Source organism: Oncorhynchus mykiss, chromosome 19, assembly GCF_057628025.1.
Source record: "Oncorhynchus mykiss isolate SJ-2025 chromosome 19, ASM5762802v1, whole genome shotgun sequence".
Taxonomy (NCBI): Eukaryota; Metazoa; Chordata; class Actinopteri; order Salmoniformes; family Salmonidae; genus Oncorhynchus; species Oncorhynchus mykiss.
In genome coordinates, this window is record NC_143040.1 from 37950009 (window position 1) to 37974779 (window position 24771).

Below are 24771 nucleotides of genomic sequence, written 5' to 3' on the forward strand. Positions count from 1 at the left end.
CCATAACATAATACAACTATCCTACCCATAACATAATACAGATATCATACCCATAACATAATACAGATATCATACCCATACAGATATCATACCCATAACATAATACAACTATCCTACCCATAACATAATACAGATATCATACCCATAACATAATACAGCTATCATACCCATAACATAATACAGATATCATACTCATAACATAATACAACTATCCTACCCATAACATAAAACAGATATCATAACACATAACATAATACAGATATCATACCCATAACATAATACAGCTATCATACCCATAACATAATACAACTATTGTACCCATAACATAATACAGATATTCTACCCATAACATAATACAGATATCCTACCCATAACATAATACAGATATTCTACCCATAACATAATACAGATGTTCTACCCATAACATAATACAGATATCCTACCCATAACATAATACAGATATCATACCCATAACATAATACAACTATCATACCCATAACATAATACAGATATTCTACCCATAACATAATACAGATATCATACCCATAACATAATACAACTATCATACCCATAACATAATACAGATATCATACCCATAACATAATACAGATATCATACCCATAACATAATACAGATATCCTACCCATAACATAATTCAGATATTCTACCCATAACATAATACAGATATTCTACCCATAACATAATACAGATATCATACCCATAACATAATACAACTATCATACCCATAACATAATACAGATATCATACCCATAACATAATACAGATATCATACCCATAACATAATACAACTATCATACCCATAACATAATACAGATATCATACCCATAACATAATACAGATATCATACCCATAACATAATACAGATATCCTACCCATAACATAATACAGATATTCTACCCATAACATAATACAGATATTCTACCCATAACATAATACAGATATCATACCCATAACATAATACAACTATCATACCCATAACATAATACAGATATCATACCCATAACATAATACAGATATCATACCCATAACATAATACAGATATCCTACCCATAACATAATACAGATATTCTACCCATAACATAATACAGATATCATACCCATAACATAATACAACTATCATACCCATAACATAATACAGATATTCTACCCATAACATAATACAGATATCATACCCATAACATAATACAACTATCATACCCATAACATAATACAGATATCATACCCATAACATAATACAGATATCATACCCATAACATAATACAGATATTCTACCCATAACATAATACAGATATTCTACCCATAACATAATACAGATATCCTACCCATAACATAATACAGATATTCTACCCATAACATAATACAGCTATCATACCCATAACATAATACAGATATCCTACCCATAACATAATACAGATATTCTACCCATAACAAAATACAGATATCCTACCCATAACATAATACAGATATCATACCCAGAACATAATACATATATCATACCCATAACATAATACAGCTATCATACCCATAACATAATACAACTATCCTACCCATAACATAATACAACTATCCTACCCAGAACATAATACAGCCATTGACCTTTGATAGAAAACCCTGTCTCCACACATATGTCTGTGAAACAAAGATGGAAAAAACATCAATGCTAATAGCTCTTTATTTCTCCTTCTTTCAGACGTCCTGCTGTGTGAGGTCCATTCTACTGTATATCTCCCTCCTCCACTCCTCATCCTCCCCTCCCAGAGCAGCTGAGGCTGTCCCTGGCCCCCAATTACCTCACCCCAGCCAACGGCCCCCGTCCCACCGCCAAGCTGGCTGCTGCCATGACGTCCACCACGGACTTCGACAACGTGGAGATCACTCAGCAGTATAGCCGCATCAACACGCGCTTCGAGCTGCTGGAAGAGGAGCTGGACAATGACAAGAGCTCTGTACGACTTTTTGAGAGGTCACGCATCAAAACCCTAACAGGTGAGTTGGAGCTGGGAGGGGAGACCTAGGGCTCTGATGTGGGCTGGGTTGTGTTATTGGGGTGTTTTTCCCTTATGGGTCGTTCTCTGTCACCTACTGTCTCTTGGAATCAGCTATTATATGAATCAGCCTCTTGGCAAAACGCTAAGCCTGGGGATGATCTAGCTAGCCACGAGCAGCTAGTACCACCGCTTACAGTGCATGCCTGCATGGGATCAAATGCTAGTCCCACCACTCCTTGTATTTCCATTTCCATCCATATGTCTCATCTATTTCAATGTCTATATTCTGTCCATATAAGAAAACATGAAAGATGGCAGTGGCAGAATACTATCTAGGCTTGTTTATGCTGTGCAGTATGTTTAATAAGTCCCTGATAGCTTTGAGCCTTGTATCATCATGTCTGAGTTTGGCTGTCAGCCACACACACTCCCAGCAGAGCAGTTGAGACTTATCATACGTACAGTCTCTCTTACCCCCCCCCCCCCCCCCCCCACACACACACACACACATACCCCTAAAGTTGCTGGGATCATTTGCACATTCCCAGAATGCTCCAGTGTGAGCGATGTGGACAGCTGCCCCCCCCCCCCCCGAGTCCCAAATGGCACCATGTTTCCCTATTTATTGCGCCATTTTGACCAGGACCCATTGGCTCTGGTCAAAAGTAGTGCACTATATGGAAATAGGGTTTGAAAGATGCGGATAGCTTGGATCTCTGGGATATCTGCCTGAGATTGTAATCAGTGACACACCTTTGGGGCCAATAAGTACTCACTCTGAAGGCCTTTTAAATAGTACCTCCGTCTATGGAACATGGGAACAGATGAACCATGGGACTGGAGATGCAGAGGTGAGGGGCACATAGCTCTATAGCCACACACAGTGGTAGGGTCAGTGATGCCATGGACAACTCCACATTATTTCAAATTTTTGTTGGTACTTTTGACCCCTTTTTCGCAATATCCAATTGGTAGTTGCAGTCTTGTCCCATCGCTGCAACTCCCGTACGGATTCGGGAGAGGCGAAGTTCAAGAGCCATGCGCCCTCCAGAAACACGACCCCGCCAAGCCGCACTGCTTCCTGACACACTGCTCGCTGAACCCGCAATCCAGTCGCGCCAATGTGTCGGAGGAAACACCGTCCAACTGGCGACCGTGTCAGCGGGATAGAACCTGGATCTGTAGTGACGCCTCTAGCACTGAGACACAGTGACTTAGACAGCTGCGCCACTCGGGAGGCCGAACCAAATAGGTTCTACCTGGAGCCAGAAATGGTTTTTCAAAGGGTTCTCCTATGGCGACAACCAAATAACCCTTTTGGCACCTTATGCTCTAAGAGTGTAGCTAGCTGGTGTGTTGTGTTACTGCACTGTTGTCTCTGTAATGCAATCAGTGTCCTGTCACAGACAGAGAGGGGGGGGATGAAAGAGAGAATGCCAGAGAAAGAGCGAGGGAGGGAGAGAATGAAAGAGAGAGGGAAGGGGGAGAGAGAATGAGGTAGGCAATGGAAAGAGGAAGTAGTAGTGTGAGCTACATCTACTGTCTGAGCTGTTCATAATGAGATTACACTTACATGACACAACATGTTAGACCCTACAACAAACATCGACTCTACATCTAAAGTCATAACCTTCTAAAATTCAGGTTGGGAATGCCTTGTCTGATCCACTGTGATGAAGATGTTCACCCACTGTTTAAAATGTATGATCACTGAGGCATGTGCAAAGGATAAGCCCTCCAACCTACACGTCCCATTTAGTTGGGGGGGGGGGGGGGGGGTGCACAGCCTTGTCAGGAACACTTGTGTGCAGCCTGGAACATATTGTATGCATGGCTGGTGCGCTGGAGAAAGAACCACTCCGAGCTGAGCTGAGAAAGAGAGTGAGGGAGAGAGAGAGAGCGAGAGAGAGGGGTGGGAACAGGAGAGAGTCATACGGGAGAGGTAGAGGGAACAGGAGAAGAGGACAGAGTGAGAGAGTGTGAGAGAGAAGAGGAGAGAAGTGGAGTGCTGCTGAGCTGAGCATCTCTCCCAGCTCCATACTCCAGGTCCTGCAGACTCCCTCCATTGTTGGGGTCAGGACTCAGGACTCAAGATGAGCAGCCCGTCTCCATGTCTGTTGCGTGCCGTCACCCAGCCTCGGCTCCGAGAGGTGAAGATCAGCCTGAAGACCAGGGTGACCCGGGAAACCAACAGAGAGACCTCCACAGACCTCCGATCCAGTGGAGTGGCGCTAGGGAGGGACAGGGACAGTTACAGAGAGGCCACCAGGGACAGAGCCATCACCCCAGGAAGAGAGACCCCGCTCCGGGCAACTCTGAGCAGCAGCAGCCGCAGCCGGAGCACCCCACCCATCCACAGAGCCCTGAGGAGGGAAGCTAAGGGCGATGGGAGGACCAGGCAGGAGCCAGAGAACCAGCCTGAGAGGAATGGGACCCTCCGGGTTATATCCAAGACAGGATCTGGAGCACCTCATCCTCTGAGACTGGGTCTGGGTCTCTCCCCCATCTCCTCTTCCTCCTCGTCCTCCTCCACCTGCACCCCCGCCAGGCGTCAGCAGCGTCATGTCCCCTCTCTCCCGCGCCCCGCTCCGCCCCCTACCACCTCCTCCTACGCCTCCACCTCTGGCAGGAGTATGAAGAAGGCGAGGTGGCTGAGCTACAGTACCTCCAACATCTGCTTCAACTCCATCCTGGATGGACGCTTCAGGCAGCTGCAAGGTATCTGGTGTCCAGACTGGTCTGGGGGTGATGGTGTTGGTAGTGGGTTGGACACTAGCTACAAGTTACTGTCGAGGTCCAGTCTGGGGCTGGGGGTGGTGATGGTAGAGGTGGGTTCACGGCCCACCCTCTCTCATTCCCACCGCTCAGGGTTAGGGTTAAGGTCCAGTCTTGCAGTGGTGGTGGTGGGGATGGTGGTGATGGGAATTTGTCCCTCCCACCTCTCACCTCCAACCCCACAGTGGGTAAAAAAAGAGAGCACCGTTTCCTTGTGTGCCCTTCCCATCCCTCTCTCTGTGTTTGGGACAGATTGAGGCGGGGGAGGGGTTGATGGCGAGGTCTAGCTTGTGATGCAAGCGAGCATGTGGGTGGTTTGATTGTTCCTGCTGGCGTGTGAGCTGGAGAGTCGGGGGAAAAGAGCTGTGCTTCCACTGTAGTGGCCCTTTTTTAATGTGTGTGCATTTATTTATTTCTTGTTCAGGAAGCAGTGGCTATGCACCAATTGTTCGCTGAGTTTGATCTGAATATTTCATGGAGCAAACTCCTAAAAAGGACACGCCGTGTTTTTCTTTTCCCCCTCTACCATTCACGGCAGGCCGTTGTTGCAACCTTTCGTTCCCATTTCATCAGAGCGGGATTGATTATGTATGATTATCGTGTTCCCCGAATTGCCTTGTTAGCAGCGCTACCACCCCTCCGTTACACTAGCCACATTCACCTTTCACGTGAACTATTTTCACCTGCCGCCACCGTGGTATGACGTAACGTAAACACTAGCTGCATTCATATTCATTTGGTTTCTTTTCTCCTGATGAGCTGTGGGACTATTCAGAAACGTCATGTTTGCCACAGATGACTGTGTTGAACAGCTATTGAATAATCCATCCCTCCTCTCTTCCTTTTCTCCTCCTCTCCTAACTGCTCATTTCTCTCTCCGTTATTCGATTTTCAAAGAGAGCGGTTGTCCGTCACTGTGAATTTACGTTAGCTTGTTCTAGCCAGCTCCCTGATGACATAAACACATTAGGAGGAGGAGAGAGGAGAGGAGGAAGACAAGAGGACAGGTTGGAAAGAGAAAGAGAGAGACATACTTTCATTTATTCTCTCTGGTATATTTCAACATTTAGCCGACCGCTGCTGTCTAATGGGCTCAGGGGATTCTTATAGAGATGTGAAACTCTTCAAAGTCAGAGTGTTTTGAATAAAGCCCCCTGGATTCACCCAAATGCGGATGCACACAACTCTCTTTCCCATGATGTAACCTGGTACTCTCTCTGTGTTTCTGTTTATGTCTTCATCATCTCTCCTGCCTCATATTGATTCATGACCTATGCTTTTGTTATTCCATCATGCGTTTGTTAGTGTTACGTCTTTCTGTCTTGTCTGCGTGTTATATCTCCGTTGTGCTGCGCTCCGCCAACTGTACTTCATTCTGTCTCTGTTGTGTGTCTTTGTGTATCTGCTAGAGTAACAATGTCATACATTGTACCTGTCTGCAATGCATTGTTTATTTCTACCTCTACTTTGTCTCTGTCCTCTCACCCTGCTCCTGTTCCAGATTCCTTCAGGCGGCTTGTGTGTTGAGTTGAAATGATGTCATTAAAAAGTCTTTCCCCACTGCCTGGGTGGGTGTTGCTTAGCTGTGCTGGGTGCCTCTGCTACCCCGGTGTCTCTGTCAGTCTGTCCTCTCATCAACCATGCTCCACACCAGACCCAGACTCCTGCAGCACTCTTCCCAACGGACTAAACTGGTCAGGTTGTCAGGTTGTATTCTGGTTATAGAAGGATATCTACGTTTTTTTGTGGGGGGGGGGGGGGGGGGGGGGTGAGACAGGCAAGTGGGAGAATAGTAGAAAGGGTGGACGTGGGGATTGAACCGGGCTTCTAGACCACGGGCTCCGCCAGGTTTTGTTAATGGCTTGTTCTGACTCTGTTTTGACTGCTGCAGATGTGTTGCGTTGTGCTCTGCCCGTTGTCTCGTTGTGTTGTGCACTGTAAAAAAAAGGTAATTCAGTGTACAATAACCAGCTGCAATAGGATTGGGAATTTGGGCATATGACTTTAGCTGAACCAACACACATTCTCAAGTTTGAATCGCATGTTCCCTCAACTTAGAATTTTGGGTTGCGTGAACATACAATTCAACTTGAGAATTTATTGTGCCTTATTTGCATATTTCCCGGTGCAAAACGGAACTCTTTATGACAATTCAGAGCCATGCAGTGGCTAGCTACACTACAAACATAATTTGACCAGTTTCCCACACAACCTGCATTGAGAATGACTGCCAGGGCATGGAAGAGTGATTACTGCCAGGGCCTCTGAACTGGAACAGCCATCTCAGTAACGAGTGCAATAAGTCAAACTGCTAAGAGATTGGATTCGTTTAGAAAAATAAATGTTATTGATGCTTGTGTAGCATAAAATGAATCAACCAATCAATGTACACGCAAAAAAAACTGGTATTGAAACAAACAATTGTGGAAATCAATAGAGCGCGCTGAGAAATATGATAGCGATGGCCGTGGTTTTGCTTGGTTTTGGGCAAACAAACATTTCTCATTTTACTCAACAAACTTGTTCTAATTCAGCTCACTTCGAGCAGAGTTTGCTGATTCAACGTATTGCAAGGTAACCAGCTGCGATAGGATTGTGAGTTTGCTCAACACTTGGGCATATAGCTGAACCAACATACAGTGTTGACTTACAAAGGCAAACACACATTGAAAAACATTCACTCGACAAGGTTTTATACATCCAGCTCACTGTGAGCAACGTTTGTTGAGTGAACAAACTTTGACACATTAGCTACATTTCCTGTCCTTATGAAGTCCACCCAACTCCCAGAATAACGCTGGTTAAGCAATTGGTTGGCTTTTTTTACAGTGTGTTGTGTTCTCTGCTCTTGTGTTTAGCCGTGGGCGGTTGCAGAGGCCGCTATAGTCTCTCATGGCAGACTTCAAACATTAATATGACAAATGGAGTAGCTCGTCAACACAGTTGATTTAGTTATGGATTCCAAGTCGAGGTTACATACCAGCTAAACTAATCTCTCGTGGACATCTACGTAAACATAAACCATGATTTTAGTTCTGGGTTAACCGAGATTACATACCCGCAGGTAACACTACCAGTCCTTTCCTCTTTACGTCCTATGGTCTCAGGCTATGATGGGCTGACTCTGCTGGGCTGACTCTGCTGGGCTGACTCTGCTGGGCTGACTCTGCTAGGCTGACTCTGCTCTGCTGGGCTCTCTGCTGGGCTGACTCTGCTGGGCTGACTGCTAGGCTGACTCTGCTGGGCTGACTCTGCTAGGCTGACTCTGCTGGGCTGACTCTGCTAGGCTGACTCTGCTGGGCTGACTCTGCTGGGCTGACTCTGCTGGGCTGACTCGGCTGGGCTGACTCTGCTGGGCTGACTCTGCTAGGCTGACTCTGCTGGGCTGACTCTGCTGGGCTGACTGCTAGGCTGACTCTGCTGGGCTGACTCTGCTGGACTGACTCTGCTGGGCTGACTGCTAGGCTGACTCTGCTGGGCTGACTCTGCTGGGCTGACTCTGCTGGGCTGACTCTGCTGGGCTGACTCGGCTGGGCTGACTCTGCTGGGCTGACTCTGCTAGGCTGACTCTGCTGGGCTGACTCTGCTGGGCTGACTCTGCTGGGCTGACTCGGCTGGGCTGACTCTGCTGGGCTGACTCTGCTGGGCTGACTCGGCTGGGCTGACTCTGCTGGATGTGGCTAGCCCAGCTCTCTGCTAACTGTGGGGAAACAGCCTGGCTCTGCACTCCAAAATAGTTATTCGGCTGTCCCCACAAGGTAACCCTTTTTGGTTCCAGGTAGAACCCTCTGTGGAAAGGGTTCTACCTTGAACCAAAATGGTTCTACCTGGAACCAAAAAAGTTCTTTAAAGGGTTCTCCTATGGGGACAGGGAACACATTTTATTCTAAGAGCGTGGCTCTTTCTCTGGCTCTCTGGCTCTGCCTGTGTACAGGGGAAAACCCATCAGCATCAATAAGTCATGTGTCTTGTGGCTGTCGCTCGCTGGAGTCAGAGTGCGGATAGGGCTGGAAATCAGTGGGAAGCAGCAGCATGTGAAACAACATAGTAGTATTTAGTTCAGCCTGTACTGATACAGACCTGGCCTGGATGGGAGAAGTGTGAGCCCTGGTCAAAAGTAGTGCACTACGTAGGAAATAGGGGGCCATTTGTGATGCGCGTTGTGCGTTTTATTTGTCATGACTTTTTCATTATGGTGGGGGTGATCCACGTGAATGTTGTGCAGTAGGCTCCTTGTTATTTACCAGGCAAGAAACAGAATGGGACATGACTCATTTAACAATACTGCCTGGTCTCTTATGTAATATAGGACTATATAACATGGCCAAAGGTGACAGATTTGTTACATTTTGGCAATGCAGAGAATAGATGTGAGAGCAATGATGACATGTCATTTTGAGTGATTCAAAAGCAAGGACTCTTTTTTTTGTCAAAAATGTTCCTATTTTGGTCTCTACAGACCAGGCTTAGAAGCTTACATCTCTCTCTTGTCCCCACCAGTATAATTTTCTCTCTATCCCCATTTTCTCTCATTCACCTTTCCCTCTAGCTGCTTGTCCTCCTACTTTCTCCCTCTATCTCGGGGTTACCTCCCTTCCACTCTCTTAGTGTGTGTTGCTCTCTCACTCTTCCCATGCCTCCCTCTCTTTCTCTCTCCCTCTCTTCCCATCTCTCACTCTCTCTATCTTCCCTCTTTTCTGTCTCCCTCTCTCTTACCCCTTTTTCTCTCTCTCTCTCCCTCTCTCTCTCTGTCTCTCTCCCTCTCTATCTGTCTCTCTCTCTCTCTCCCTCTCTCTCACTCTGTCTCTCTCTCTGTCTCTGTTCTACACAGGCTGAGGGCCTGAATCATTTATAGTACAAGTCATTAAGGATGCAGTATTTTGCACTCTTATATTTGGGACACACACACACACACACACACACACACACACACACACACACACACACACACACACACACACTGTGGACCCTGGTCAAAAGTACTGCACTAAATGAGGAATATGGTGCCATTTGAAACGCTGACAGTGTGTTGATGGGGACTTTAAAGTGTGACTGTGATCTCCTGCTCTTAACCAGTAGGGAGACATGATATTCAAACTTACATAACTCACAACAACGCTGATGTTCCTACTCTCAGAGGCCTTGTGGATTCTAATGTCTGTTCTCAACAATTACTCAGTCAAGCCTTGAGTTTTTCTTCACGCAACTGCCCACAGTTGGTTTGTGTCCTGCTACGTTTGTGTCCTGCCCCCCCCCCCCCGTAAAGGATAAAGCAAAAAGTATAACACTTCTTTTACAGTTCAGATTCCACTGGTATAGAGGTGCTTGGGTGAATGAACCCCAACAAAACAAACTCCTAGGTTATTACTGTCTAACCTAGTTCTCTTTCTGTCTACCTCCAGATGAGCGCGAGGCGGTCCAGAAGAAGACCTTCACTAAGTGGGTCAACTCCATCCTGTCGCGGGTCAACTGCCGTATCGTTGACCTGTACCTGGACCTCAGGGATGGACGCATGCTCATCAAACTACTGGAGGTCCTCTCCGAAGAGAAACTGGTACGTGGGCGTGTGTGTGGACGGCCTGGACGGTATGTGTATTTATGATGTATTGTATGTGTGTTTAGTCTGCGTGCTTTCTTTGTCCCTGTTATGACATGATCTGATGATGTCCAGATCAGAATGGAAATACTCGTCGCAGTCTCATTAATCACTTCACTGCACTAAATACCACACTACACACAACACACACTACACAACACACTACACACTACACACAACACAATACACGTTTACGTTCTATTCCTCTCTCTCTTCTCTCTCCCTTCCTATCTCCGCCCCTTACTCTCCATCCTCTCCCTCTCTCCCCCCAGCCCAAGCCCACTAAGGGTCGTATGCGTATCCACTGCCTGGAGAACGTGGACAAGGCCCTGCAGTTCCTCAAGGAGCAGAGGGTCCATCTGGAGAACATGGGATCACACGACATCGTCGACGGCAACCACCGCCTCATCCTGGGACTCATCTGGACCATCATCCTCAGATTCCAGGTGAGTTAGGATTCTTCTTCTTCTAGCCAACCACAAAAAAAACACAGGTTACAAAATGGCCTAAATTTAAACCACCCTCTGCTAGCCTGGTCCCAGATCTGTTTGTTCTGTATTGCCAACTTCTATGTCTAGGTGGCAAGATAGAACAAACTGATTTGGGACCACTAGGCTTGGTGAGTTAGCTAACCACTATAACAACAACACTGGTTACAAAATCAACTAGAACTCAACGTAAATCCCCTCTGGCTGGAGCTGTATACGGTCTGGTTTCAGCCAACAGCTGACCTTATCTGGTGCTAGAACTAAAACCACATCCCAAACAAAACATACCGTGTGTTAGATTATTTTATCTGGGAACAGGCTGATCCAGTATTTATTTTCAATTTGACAGCCTATTGTTATTTTTAGCTTTGCTAGTTCAAACAATATGCCCTTGCTGCTGCATTATTCACACCTTCAAAAAGGAGGAGAGGGAAAAAGAGGAGACGACTAGCTAGCCTCTGTCGGCATCCCTACGTAGCATCAGAACAAACGGAGGAGAAGAGAAGCAAAGCGGTGCTAAATTTAGCCTCTCTGAGGAGCGGTATGTCTCACAGATAAAATCACTGTTCTAATTACTGACAGTGTGTGTGGGAAAATAGGTGTGTCTGGATGTGTGTGCGTTCGTTCGTTCTGGTGTGTGTGTTGGTGGGAAAATAGCTGTGTGTGTTTGTGTGTGTACATGCATTTGTATGCGTGTGCGTGTGCGCGTGTGTGTGTGTGTGTGTGTGTGTGTGCGTGCGTGCGTGCGTGCGTGCGTGTGTGTGTGTGTGTGCAGTTAGTGGGAAAATAGGAACCTTGGAAATCAACAGTTTTAACTAAGGTTACGATTAGTGTAAATTAAAACATTACTTGATCAACCTTGTTTTCATAGGTTCATACTGATAAAATATACACTTCATACTTCAACCTAAAATAGGAAATGGGCAGTTTATGCCTAAACATTCTTCCATTTTCGAATGTACAATATGTATACACTACATGCCCTATAACATTTAGGTTTCATTATGTAGGTCTTGTCTCCTCTACCACGTAAGAACAATCTGGTCTAGTGTCCACTCCATTGTCGTTACTGTAGTTGACTGTCTGTCCTGCCTGTCCCTGACCTACAGATCCAAGACATTGTGGTGGAGATGGGACAGGCAGACGGGACTCAACGGGAAAGCCGCACAGCCAAGGACGCACTGCTACTCTGGTGCCAGATGAAGACTGCTGGGTGAGATTGAAAAAAAGAGTCTTATTTAGTAGACTATTTTATCCAAAGCAGCTAACAGAACTGTCAGCGTTGACAGAGACACATATATTCAGGATGTTTGGCCCGTGTGAGAATAGGACCCATAGAGCTTCTATATGGAATTCTGTGCCCTCAGCCCTGATGTTGCCAACAACCATGCTCTAACTCACTGAGACATTGGAACCGCAAAATGATCAATGATCAGGGTTGCCTGGATAACGCCATCTTGATTAGAGATCAGTTTATCTGATTACGCTGCTAAGTCCTCTAAACTACTGGGATCAGTTTGTGATTGAGGTCAGTCCGTGACATTGACTCTTTGTCCTTCTTGTGTTTTTACAGATATCCGAATGTGAACATCACCAACTTCACCACCAGTTGGAAAGATGGCATTGCGTTCAATGCTCTCATACACAAACACAGGTAAGAAGAGATATAATGCCGTGTATAATGCCATACCATCTCCGATGGATCTCCTTGCAGGCAAATCTCTCTCTCGCTCTCTCTCTCTCTCTCTCTCTCTCTCTCTCTCACTCTCACTCTCACTCTCACTCTCACTCTCACTCTCTCTCAATCTCTCAGGCCAGACCTGGTGGACTATGGTGGCCTGAAGAAGTCCAACCCAACCCATAACCTCCAGAATGCCTTCAATGTAGCAGAGCAGAAGCTTGGCGTGACCAAACTGTTAGACCCCGAAGGCAAGTTACAATTTCATGTTCCCTCATCTAGAACTATGGGCCATTTTCCCAGACACAGATTAAACCTAGACCTGGACTAAAAAGCTTAATGGATAATCTCTATTGAAATAGCTTTTAAGTCCAGGACTACGCTTTACCTGTGTTCGGGTAACCGGTCCTTTCTAGTCTTTATGAGCTGAACTCAAGGCTGAAATAAAAGAGTCCAGTGATCTTCTAACTTTCATGGACTGTCTGTTTGTTTGCAGATGTGTTCACGGAGAACCCAGATGAGAAGTCCATCATCACATATGTTGTAGCATTCTACCACTACTTCTCCAAGATGAAGGCACTAGCAGTGGAGGGGAAGAGAGTTGGCAAGGTAAGGATGGGATAAATAATGCAGTGTGTATATGCTTGTGTGTGTGCGTGTGTACATCCGTGCTTGCTTTGTTTACCCAAACATCAAAGCGCTTGGGTAACCTCACCCTCTGTGTCCATCCTTTAGGTGCTAGACCATGCCATAGAGACAGAGAAGATGATTGACAAGTACGAGACCCTATCGTCAGACCTGCTGATGTGGATAGAGCAGACCATCATCGTCCTGAACAACCGTAAACTGGCCAACTCTCTAACTGGTGTCCAGCAGCAGCTCCAAGCTTTCAACTCCTACCGCACAGTGGAGAAACCACCCAAGTTAGTCACACCAGCATGCCTTAATACAATATACCCCAACTAGGGTTGCACAAATCCACTATATTTTCCCCCAAAACATCAAGTTTTTCTAGAAATCCTCCATGAATCCTCCAAATGCGAAACTGGGAATTTGGGGAACATTTCCGCAAGTTTGTAACACTAGTTCTAGCATGAAAACACGTCTGATACCATTCCACTTGTCCCGCTCCAGCCATTACCACAAGCCCGTCTTCCCCAATTAAGGTGCCACCAACCTCCTGTGCTGGTCAACAAGTACTGGTTCTGACACAGTGTTTATTGTTTTGTCTGTGATGGACAAGGTTCCAGGAGAAAGGTCACCTTGAGATGCTGCTGTTCACAATCCAGAGCCGTATGAGAGCCAACAACCAGAGGGTATACACCCCGAAGGACGGGGCTCTAGTGGCTGATATCAACAGGGTAAGAGACCTGGGTTTTCAGTAATACTGAAACAAAGAGTGTAAGTTTGATTTAGTCGGCTGGTTCCGTACTTACTGACGCTATTTTGAGTCTGCCAGGATTCAGGAATGGAGGAGACACATTTAGTCAATTCAGTAATGGGTCATTTATTAACCGACAAAGCTAACAAGCACAAAGATAGAATAATTACTTATTATAACGAGATCCTACGGTAGCCAGCTGGCACTTTAAACAACCATGTTGCCCTCTGCAGGCCTGGGAGCACCTAGAACGCGAGGAGCATGAGAGGGAGCGTGTCCTGAGAGACGAGCTGATTCGCCAGGAGAAGCTGGAGCAGATGGCCAGACGCTTTGACAGGAAAGCTGCCATGAGAGAGACCTGGCTACTGGAGAACCAGAGACTGGTGGCACAGGTAATATGTCCACTTGGACAGCACACCTTCACACATATAGTCCATAACAAAACAGACATGCGCTATTCATTTTGGGGCCAATTCAGAGCTGAGATAAGTGGACCGAAATTCCTTCATTGATGTCAGTGGAATAATTGAGCGAAAACTTTTACAGATCTCAAGTCAGAATACCCTCCTTCTCCAAATAGACATACGTAACAGTTTAACCTCTTCACCTCTGAAACATCCCCCACCTTCCCCCTTCAGGACAACTTTGGCTACGACCTGCCGGCGGTGGAAGCGGCGAAGAAGAAGCACGACGCCATCGAGACGGACATCGCTGCCTACGAGGAACGCATCCAGGGCATAGTGGCTATCTCGAAAGAGCTGCAGTCTGAGCTCTACCATGACGCCAAGCGCATCGACGTGCGCAAGGACAACATCCTGAGGCTACGGGATTACCTACTGGAACTATTGAATGCTCGCAGAGCACGCCTGGACAAGAACCTCACCCTGCAGAGGATCTTCCAGGAGATGTTGTACATTATCAACTGGATCGATGAGATGAAGGTAGATTATTAATAGTAGGGTCATAGAAATGATGTATCGAAGGTGACTTGCAGAATTATAGATGTTGATAGTACATGTTGTTTTCACTATATCTAGCCCCTGCTGCAATCGAACCTATAACCCTTGTGTTACTTGCTAGCTAACCCACTGAGCCATTGGAAACAGACATCATAGGCCAGAGGTCGGCAACAGGTGGTCCGTAGGCCCAAAAACTTTTTTGGGACCCCCAAAGTTTTAGTATTATATATATATATATATATAGAGAGAGAGAGTTTGGACATTTTTGTTTGAAAATTGGCCCGCGACTGAATCTAGTTGCCTACCACTGTGCAGAATCTATAAATTATGAATCTGAAAAAGCCATGTTGGTTAAAGGTTAGAATCTATATTCATACAGAAGAATATGTTAGCTTTCTCCCTGCTATAGCTATAGATGTAGGATTTCATTTAATCACTCTTTTGTTGCTGAGAATTTTCCTGCACCAGGAAATGCAGATGTATTCATGATGTTCATAAATTCACTGAAAACCCACACTAACACATGGTTATATTAACAGTATTGCACTTTAGCCTAACCACCTATCAAGCATCATTATGGACTAAACGTTCACATCCCGTTTCTGCAGTAATATTTTGTTGCGACAAAACTACGGGTCAAATTACGCTCCCACATCTGTACGCCAGAACATTCCTTTGCCATGTTTGACCCCTTCCTTACCCCCGCCACCTCTTCCTCTCAACCCTGACCCCTGAACCTGTGGTATGTCCCCAGGCTCGGCTCCTGTCTCCTGACTTTGGGAAGCACCTGTTGGAGGTGGAGGACCTGCTCCAGAAGCATGCTCTGGTGGAGGCTGACATCGCAGTGCAGGCAGAGAGAGTTCACAACGCCAATGCAGCTGCTCTCAAGTTTGCCAATGGAGACAGTGAGTGCAGTCGACTTTCCTATTCATTGAATTGTCCCTCCTTAGCAACTGGTCTTGTACTTGGACCGTACATCCCATCTAACAAAAGAGGGTAACACTTTACATTATCCTTTTTAGCATACCTAGATGTTAAGTGTAATCCAACAGATACCTTCAGGTGAAGTGTAACCCAAGAGATACCTTCATCCGATGACGTGGATGTCGATTAAGGCAGCCCCCCCTGCACCTCTCTGATTCAGAGGGGTTAGGGGTTAAATGTGGAAGACACATTTCAGTTGAATGCGTTCCGTTGTATAACTGACTAGGTATCGCCCTTTCCCTTTCTTTCCCTTTCTAACGTGTAACCCGAAAGATACCTTCATGTCAAGTATTAACCCAAAAGACACAGTACATAATCATGCCAAAAAGCTCTTGTTTTTAAATCTTCCCCCGTCCTCACCTCCCAGGCTACAAGCCCTGTGACCCCCAGGTGATTAAGGACCGGGTGCAACACCTAGACCTGTGTTACCAGGAGCTGTGTGCCCTGGCAGCCCAGCGCCGTGCCCGACTGGAGCAGTCCCGACGCCTCTGGAACTTCTTCTGGGAGGTATGTAGGCTACAGAGGTAGGCAACTGAAAGGTCTTACCCTTAAGCAAGGGCCTACGGCAGGGGCGACGCACTGCGGCGGACCCTGTCCTCCAACCTCTCCGTGGGTTTCTCAAGGGGTTTTTGTGATAATTGACTATAAAATATATCTGCTTTTTTTCTTATAAAGAAAAATGCACATTTCAGTGTCTCTGTGATCAATGACTATGAAGTGTACCTTGTTTTATCTTAGATGGCCGAGCTGGAGAGCTGGATCAAGGAGAAGGAGCACATCTTCTCCTCGCTGGACTACGGCAAGGACCTGACCAGTGTGCTGACTCTGCAGAGCAAACACAGTGCCTTCGAGGACGAGCTGGGGGCCCGCCGTGTCCACTTGCGGGAGATCATGGACGAAGGAGACAAGATAATCCAGGCTGGACACTTCGACACACCACAAGTAGCTTTTTTCCCCCCACGTTGACTGTATTTCTTTTGTTTGTAACTGTCTATACCATGTGTTTATACATGACATGTCTTTAATATATGTATGCACATGGCCACAAATACAATGTGCCCATGGGGACAATAAAGTCATATTTTTTTTGTTTATGTTATCGTAAGGTCGGGGATCGCATGGAGGACGTGAGGAGGCAGTGGCAGCAGCTGGAGGAGCTGGCGGCGTTCAGAAGGCAGAACCTCCAGGACACCCAGAGGTTCTTTCAGTTCCAGGGAGAGGCTGATGACCTGAAGGCCTGGCTGCTGGATGCCAAGAGGCAGATGACTAGTGATGAAGTGGGTCATGATGAGTATACCACCCAGAGGCTGCTGAAGAGACACAGAGGCCTAAGGGACGACGTGGCCAAGAACGGAGCCACCATTGACGCTCTGACCAAACAGGTAAAATACCTGACTGACCAAATGGCTGGTTCTTGCCTATAAAACCTGTGCTACTATACTTTACATAGCTTTACAATTAGGATCTACTAGATTATGTTAGCATCATGATTTTAACCGCTAGTTGTCACATATGTGTATATTTGTTGAAATTCGTCCAGATTAATCTTACTGTTTTTAATGCTGTTTTTATTGTAAGAGCTCTGATGATTTCCCCAGATTTCCCCAATGTATTTATTACATATGGCTAATAAACCTAGAACTTTCTGTGACCAGGCGGCGGCGCTACCCGAGGAACTGCGTAACACGCCAGACATCCAGAGACGTCTGACGGAAATCAGAGACCTGTACATGGAGCTGATGTCCCTGTGCGACCTGCGACAGAAGAAGCTGGATGATGCCATGGCCCTGTACATCATCTTCAGCGAGACAGACGCCTGTGAGCTGTGGATGGGCGAGAAGGAGACCTGGCTGGTAGGGCTGGATGTGCCTGAGAAACTAGAGGATTTGGAGGTGGTGCAGAACAGGTACAAACCACAGATATGACGTCATGTCATATTGTTGGGGTACCAGCAATGATAAACAGTACATTTACAGTTGTATAAATCTGACACCAATCACATCTCTATCAGATCTCTGCAAATGCGGGTTACAGTTGGACTGACTGATGGGGGATTGGTCGCTTCTCTGAATGTAACCTGCTTGCTCTGGTACATACTGTTTGATTTAGTGCTTACAATTTCTTTCCTTCCCAGGTTGAGTATACTTTCTTCAGACATGGCTAACGTCCAGTCACGGGTTGATGATGTCAACAAAGCAGTGAAGCAGCTTGAGGACAGCAGGCACCCTCGTACCAAAGAGGTGAAGGAATGCCAGACGAGACTGAATAAGAGGTGAGACTCATGATGATGTGATGTTCATGTGTAGATGTAGTATACACTCGTAGCAAAAAGGACATGTCGTCATTATGATCCACAGTCTACAGTACCATTAGTATTAACCCTCTCGTCTGTCTCTTTCTCTTCCAGGTGGGAGGCCTTCAAGGCCATGTTTGAAGAGAGGAAGCGGAAGGTGGACTCTGCTCTCAGCTACCACAACTATGGCCTGGAGTGTGACGAGACAGAGTCCTGGATTCGAGACAAAACCCGGGTCATCGAATCCACCCAGGAACTGGGCAATGATCTGAACGCTGTCATGACCATCCAGAGGAAACTCTATGGCATGGAGCGCGACCTGGCCGCCATCGGAGACAAGCTCACCTTCCTGCGGAGTGAGGCGGACCAGCTGGCCAAGGATCACCCGGACAACGCTGCAGACATCCTGGCTAGACGAGCCGAGCTGGACGCAGCCTGGGATAACCTGAAGGCCACCCTGAAGGACCGGGAGGTATGTGTGTGCATGCGTGCGTATCTTTGTGCGTGTGTGTCTGTGTCGGGAAAAAAGCAGAAAACACATTTTTGTGGTTGCACTTCTCCATAACAAATGGACTAATACAGTTGTATTGTAGGAGTCTCTGGGAGAGGTGTCCAAGCTGCAGAACTTCCTGCAGGACATGGATGACTTCCAGTCCTGGCTCTTCAAGACCCAGAAGTCTGTGGCGTCCGAGGACATGCCTGAGACTCTGCCCCAGGCAGAGCAGCTGCTGAGTCTCCATGACGCCGTGCATGATGACATGGGCACACACGAGGAGGACTACTACAAGGTTAGTTTCAAGTTGTGAAGTTTGTTAAGAACAGTGGGGATAGTTTTACAAAGAGTTGTCAAGGCAGTGACAAAAAAATTGGATCCTGTGGGACTCCGTTAGTAAGATCGTGGTGCTAGTGATGCCAGGGTCGTGGGTTGGATTCCTGCTGGAGCCACATATACTGAAATGTTTACAGTCACTGCACTGTAAGTTGCTTGGATAAAAATGTCTGCTAAATGGCATATTATGATTATTATTACGTTAGGTGAGGGACATGGGCGTGGCGGTGACCCAGGGCCAGCTGGATGACCCTCAATACCAGGAGTTGGACAAGAGGCTGAAGGGTCTGGACCGCGGCTGGGACGAGCTCCACAAGATGTGGGATAGTAGGAAGGGCTTCCTGGACCAGGGCCTGGGATTCCAGCAGTTCATGAGGGACGCCAAGCAGGTGGAGACCATCCTCAACAACCAGGTGAGATAAACCAACGTTGTGATACCAGGTTGTTATATTGAAAGAAAGCAATTGTTGTCCTTAACCTGGTTTCCATCCAACCTTTTTATGTGAATAAAGTATAGGCTGTCACAGCCTGATGGAAACAGCACATTTTTCGGTAAACTTTCCCAATGTCGACAAAACAAAAATTCCCTAAACCAAGATTGAACTCTTTGGCCTGAATGCAAGAGTCACATCTGGAGGAAACCTGGCACCATCCCTACGGTGAAGCATGGTGGAAGAATCATCATGCTGTGGGGGTGTTTTTCAGTGGCAGGGTCTGGGAGACTAGTCAGGATCAAGGGAAATATGAATGGAGCAATGTACAGAGAGATCATTGATAAAAACTTGCTCCAGAGCGCCCAGGACCTCAGACTGGGGCAAAGGTTCACCTTCCAATAGGACAACGACCCTAAGCACTCAGCCAAGACAATGCAGAAGTGGCTTCAGGACAAGTCTCTGAATGTCTTTGCGGAGCCCAGCCAGAGCCCGGACTTAAACACAATCAAATATCAATGGAGAGAGCTGAAAATAGCTGTGCTATTGTGTGTGTAACACTCCTCATCCAACCTGACAGCGCTTGAGAGGATTTGCAGAGAAGAATGGGAGAAACTCCCCAAATACAGGTGTGCCAAGCTTGCAGCTTGACTCGAGGCTGTAATCGCTGCCTGTAAATGTGATGTTTAAGTTTTTTATTTTGAATGAATTTGCCAAAATCTCTAAAAACATGTTTTGCTTTGTCATTATGGGATATTGTGTGTAGATTGATGAGGGGAAAACAATTTGATCCGTTTTGGAATTGGGGCGGCAGGGTAGCCTAGTGGTTAGAGCGTTGGACTAGTAACCGGAAGGTTGTGAGTTCAAACCCCCGATCTGTCGTTCTGCCCCTGAACAGGCAGTTAACCCACTGTTCCCAGGCCATCATTGAAAATAAGAATTTGTTCTTAACTGACTTGCCTGGTTAAATAAAGGTAAAAAAATAAATAATTTTTTTTTTTTTTTAAATAAATGTAACAAAATGTGGAAAAAGTCAAGGGGTCTGAATACTTTCTGAATGCGTTACTTTATTTTTATTCCTTATTCACTGTGTATTTATTCCTCGTGTCACTATTTATATTTTTCTATTGTATCATTAACTCAGCATAGTTTGAAATGTGATTTGAATTTGAATTTAATAACATGGATGCCATGTTGTGTTGTCCTCCCAATACGACTTGGGAAAGCACGCAGTTTCTTAGGCTACAGATTGAATAGGTTTTGAACTTCACAGGGTGGTGAATGTGCAAGGTGACGATAATGCAATAATATATGTCATTTAGCAGACGCTTTTATCTATTATGTATCTATTATTATGAGCTTGATGCCCCTTTCCAATAAATATCGAGTCTTATTCTGGTGACATAACGATCGATGCTTGGTTGCCGTTTGACAAATAAAAATAATCTCGCTCTTTTTTAATCTCGCTCTTTTTTGCAAGCGATAATATTGAAATGGAAGGAGTATCAGACCACTGCAAATCTACCAAGACCTGGCCGTCCCTCTAAACTTTCAGCTCATACAAGGAGAAGACTGATCAGAGATGCAGCCAAGAGGCCCATGATCACTCTGGATGAACTGCAGAGATCTACAGCTGAGGTGGGAGACTCTGTCCATAGGACAACAATCAGTCGTATATTGCACAAATCTGGCCTTTATGGAAGAGTGGCAAGAAGAAAGCCATTTCTTAAAGATATCCATAAAAAGTGTTGTTTAAAGTTTGCCACAAGCCACCTGGGAGACACACCAAACATGTGGAAGAAGGTGCTCTGGTCAGATGAAACTTTTTGGCAACAATGCAAAACGTTATGTTTGGCGTAAAAGCAACACAGCTGAACACACCATCCCCACTGTCAAACATGGTGGTGGCAGCATCATGGTTTGGGCCTGCTTTTCTTCAGCAGGGACAGGGAAGATGGTTAAAATTGATGGGAAGATGGATGGAGCCAAATACAGGACCATTCTGGAAGAAAACCTGATGGAGTCTGCAAAAGACCTGAGACTGGGACAGAGATTTGTCTTCCAACAAGACAATGATCCAAAACATAAAGCAAAATCTACAATGGAATGGTTCAAAAATAAACATATCCAGGTGTTAGAATGGCCAAGTCAAAGTCCAGACCTGAATCCAATTGAGAATCTGTGGAAAGAACTGAAAAATGCTGTTCACAAATGCTCTCCATCCAACCTCACTGAGTTCGAGCTGTTTTGCAAGGAGGAATGGGGAAAAAATGTCAGTCTCTCGATGTGCAAAACTGATAGAGACATACCCCAAGCGACTTACAGCTGTAATCGCAGCAAAAGGTGGCGCTACAAAGTATTAACTTAAGGGGGCTGAATAATTTTGCACGCCCAATTTTTCAGTTTTTGATTTGTTAAAAAAGTTTGAAATATCCAATAAATGTCGTTCCACTTCATGATTGTGTCCCACTTGTTGTTGATTCTTCACAAAAAAATACAGTTTTATATCTTTATGTTTGAAGCCTGAAATGTGGCAAAAGGTCGCAAAGTTTTATGGGGGCCGAATACTTTCGCAAGGCACTGTGTATATATATATATATATATAGATATATCGAACGTGACCACTCCAGTGTTGGCACATATATATATATATATATATATATATATATATATATATATATATATATATATTTAAAACAATGTGACGTCAGTGGAGTTGAAAATGTGAGTTTAAGTTGTTTATTTCATTCTGTACATGGAAATTGAACTTCAAAAGTTATTTTTTATGTGCACTACGTCATCACCCACAGCCGTTTTGTCCACAACAAGTCAATTTGATGGAAATACATCTCTGGTGGGAAAATACGCATATTGTTTTATGTGGATTATAGAATATTCGCATGGAAATCTGTCGCCAATTGGATGGAAACCTAGCTAATTACTAACTTAGCGAAATCAAGGTTTACATACGTATGAAGATAAACCAATAATATTGTGATTTCCCCTTTACTACAGTATACAATTTACCTGTTGTCTTTGTATTGTGTTTTTATTGTGGGTTTTACTGTGAATGCTGGAGTGAGTATGATTTTCGATGTATCCATTACACATGGCAAATAAAGTTTTTAACATTTAAACATGGAATATGAATAGAGTTAAAAACCCCAATGAAAATCGAAAACTGTAAAGCAGAAAGTGAACAATTTAAAGGGTGCTGTGCTATGTTTGTGACTGTGGTGGGTCAAGAGTACATTGATGTAGCTTATCTTCTGTTAGTCAGCACCAAACGTAATGGTTGTGGATTCTTTCTTTTTTTTACTTCAGGAGTACACTCTGGCCCACACGGACAAGCCTGACACCCTGGACGGAGCAGAGCAGGCCCTGAAGAGACACGAGGACTTCGTCTGCACCATGGACGCCAACATAGAGAAGATCGCCAGCATGCTGGAGGGGGGACAGAAATTGGTTGACAGGGGGAACCTCTACTCCCCCAGGGTCCAAGATAAGATGGACCTAATCCATGACAGGTTAGTCTTGGATCTTTTTCTGCTCTAATATCTGCTTAATTAAAATTAAAATAAATTAAAAAAACACCCAAAAGACATCAGATTTCTTTGAAAAGACGTTTTTAGTTTATGAACTATAAATGAATACAAATGGTTCTCTTTTATTCAATTAATTCTAATGTCAGCCATGGGTTTATAAGAGGATCTGTCTGTACATATTGTAATGAACTTTCACAGAGAAAATCTCTACTTTATCTGACCTATTGACCTATACTTGTTTTGTCTGTTCCCTCAGTAGTGAGTGTTAATCACATACTGTAGTTCAGCTAGCTATCATACTGCCACTTTAAGGAGCATGAAACACATAGTCTGTGTCCCAAATGGCACCCCATTCCCTTCATAGTGCAGTACTTCCTACGTAGAGCCCTATGTGTCCTGGCTAAAACTAGTGCACTGTAAAGAGAATGGGGTGCCATTTGGGACGTAGACATACTGTACAGTAGTTCAGCTTGCTATTAGCCTGCCATTCTGAGTCAGCTAGGTCAGCAATACATAATTTGTGTTAACATTGTTCTAGTGGAGGGGGGAGAGGCGAGGGAGGGAGCTCCTTCTCCCATTAACACACACCATTATCATCCCATCCGGCTTCACTCTACTCTGCTGGGAGGGAGACGGTTGGAGGGCACCGGGTGCCTGCTATGATGGGTATTGATCGCAGAGAGAGTGTTCTTCAACCCAGAGGAGGTAGTGATAGCTATACTGAGAGATCAGGAGGGGTGGGGGGGATGTGGAAGTAAGGTCTTTAGTAAATACTCTTTACTGTGTGGCGCTGGGGCTGGAACTGGAAAGGTTCATTAGAGGGGATTGCATGTGTTGTTTACACCCTACCATCAGTCTTTGTTGTGGGGACTTGGGTCATGTTCATTAGGCACCAAACTGAGAAAAATGGACTGAAACAGGGAGGGACTCGAATAAGAGATGCTCGTTTTAGTTGTCTTTTCAAACATTGAGTCTAACGTGTTGTTCTGTTGTGTCTGTGTGTTTTCGATCTGCAGGTACCACAAGAACAGAGACAAAGCCAACGAGGTTACAGGGGTACTCAAGGATAACCGTGATCTTCAACACTTCCTGCAAAACACACAGGATGTAAGATATTTTATTCATTTTTTGGTAACACGATACAGCAAATGTGTTCCTGTCTTACTTCTTACTACTGTTCTTGTCTGTGCTGACTCTGTGTTGATCTCCGTCTCTCTATCCTCCACCTCGCCACTCCCTCTCTCTATCCTCTCCACTCCCTCATTCCATCCTCTCCCTCTCCGTTCCATCCTCTCCCTCTCCACTCCCTCTCCCCATCCTCTCCATCTCCATTTCCCTCGTTCCATCCTCTCCCTCTCCACTCCCTCTCTCCATCCTCTCAACTATCCTTTCTCAATCCGCCTCTCACCTCCATCTCCCCACCCCTCCATCCTCTCCTCTCCCCCTCTCAATCCCTATGTCCACCCCCCCCCCCCTCTCCATACCCTCTCTCCTCTCCCTCTCTCCAGCTCACTCTGTGGATAAACGAGAAGATGTTGACGGCTCAGGACGTGTCGTATGACGGGGACAGGAACATTCACACCAAGTGGAAGAAACATCAGGCCTTCATGGCTGAGCTGTCCTCCAACAAAGACTGGCTGAACAAAATAGACCAGGTGTGCGTGTGTGGATGCATGTGTGTGTGTGTGTGTGTGTGTGTGTGTGTGTGTGTGTGTGTGTGTGTGTGTGCGCGCGCAAGGTGCAAAGTGACGTAGCTACACTGAGCTGTCAGAGCCTGTACACTCGCTCCACTACAGTATCAGT

General features: G+C 45.6%; 1 protein-coding gene across 3 annotated transcripts in view; it reads left to right on the plus strand.

Moving 5' to 3' along the window:
• Positions 1-24771, plus strand: part of sptb (spectrin, beta, erythrocytic) — a 52338-nt gene that overhangs the window by 14607 nt on the left and 12960 nt on the right. For 2 of the 3 annotated variants that reach the window (XM_036954603.2, XM_036954604.2), the window contains exons 2-24: positions 1712-2007; positions 10187-10338; positions 10653-10826; positions 11978-12081; positions 12442-12522; positions 12682-12797; positions 13043-13155; positions 13282-13469; positions 13790-13907; positions 14161-14319; positions 14566-14868; positions 15641-15791; positions 16238-16377; positions 16609-16812; positions 16977-17252; positions 17526-17776; positions 18005-18142; positions 18278-18635; positions 18757-18951; positions 19199-19405; positions 22748-22950; positions 23985-24075; positions 24477-24623. In XM_036954603.2, the coding sequence (XP_036810498.2) occupies positions 1860-2007; positions 10187-10338; positions 10653-10826; positions 11978-12081; positions 12442-12522; positions 12682-12797; positions 13043-13155; positions 13282-13469; positions 13790-13907; positions 14161-14319; positions 14566-14868; positions 15641-15791; positions 16238-16377; positions 16609-16812; positions 16977-17252; positions 17526-17776; positions 18005-18142; positions 18278-18635; positions 18757-18951; positions 19199-19405; positions 22748-22950; positions 23985-24075; positions 24477-24623 (4017 nt within the window). In that variant the 5' untranslated portion in view covers positions 1712-1859. Of the gene's footprint in view, positions 1-1711; positions 2008-5118; positions 6492-10186; positions 10339-10652; positions 10827-11977; positions 12082-12441; positions 12523-12681; positions 12798-13042; positions 13156-13281; positions 13470-13789; positions 13908-14160; positions 14320-14565; positions 14869-15640; positions 15792-16237; positions 16378-16608; positions 16813-16976; positions 17253-17525; positions 17777-18004; positions 18143-18277; positions 18636-18756; positions 18952-19198; positions 19406-22747; positions 22951-23984; positions 24076-24476; positions 24624-24771 lie in introns of those variants that run through there. The other variant, XM_036954605.2, reaches the window with a different exon arrangement.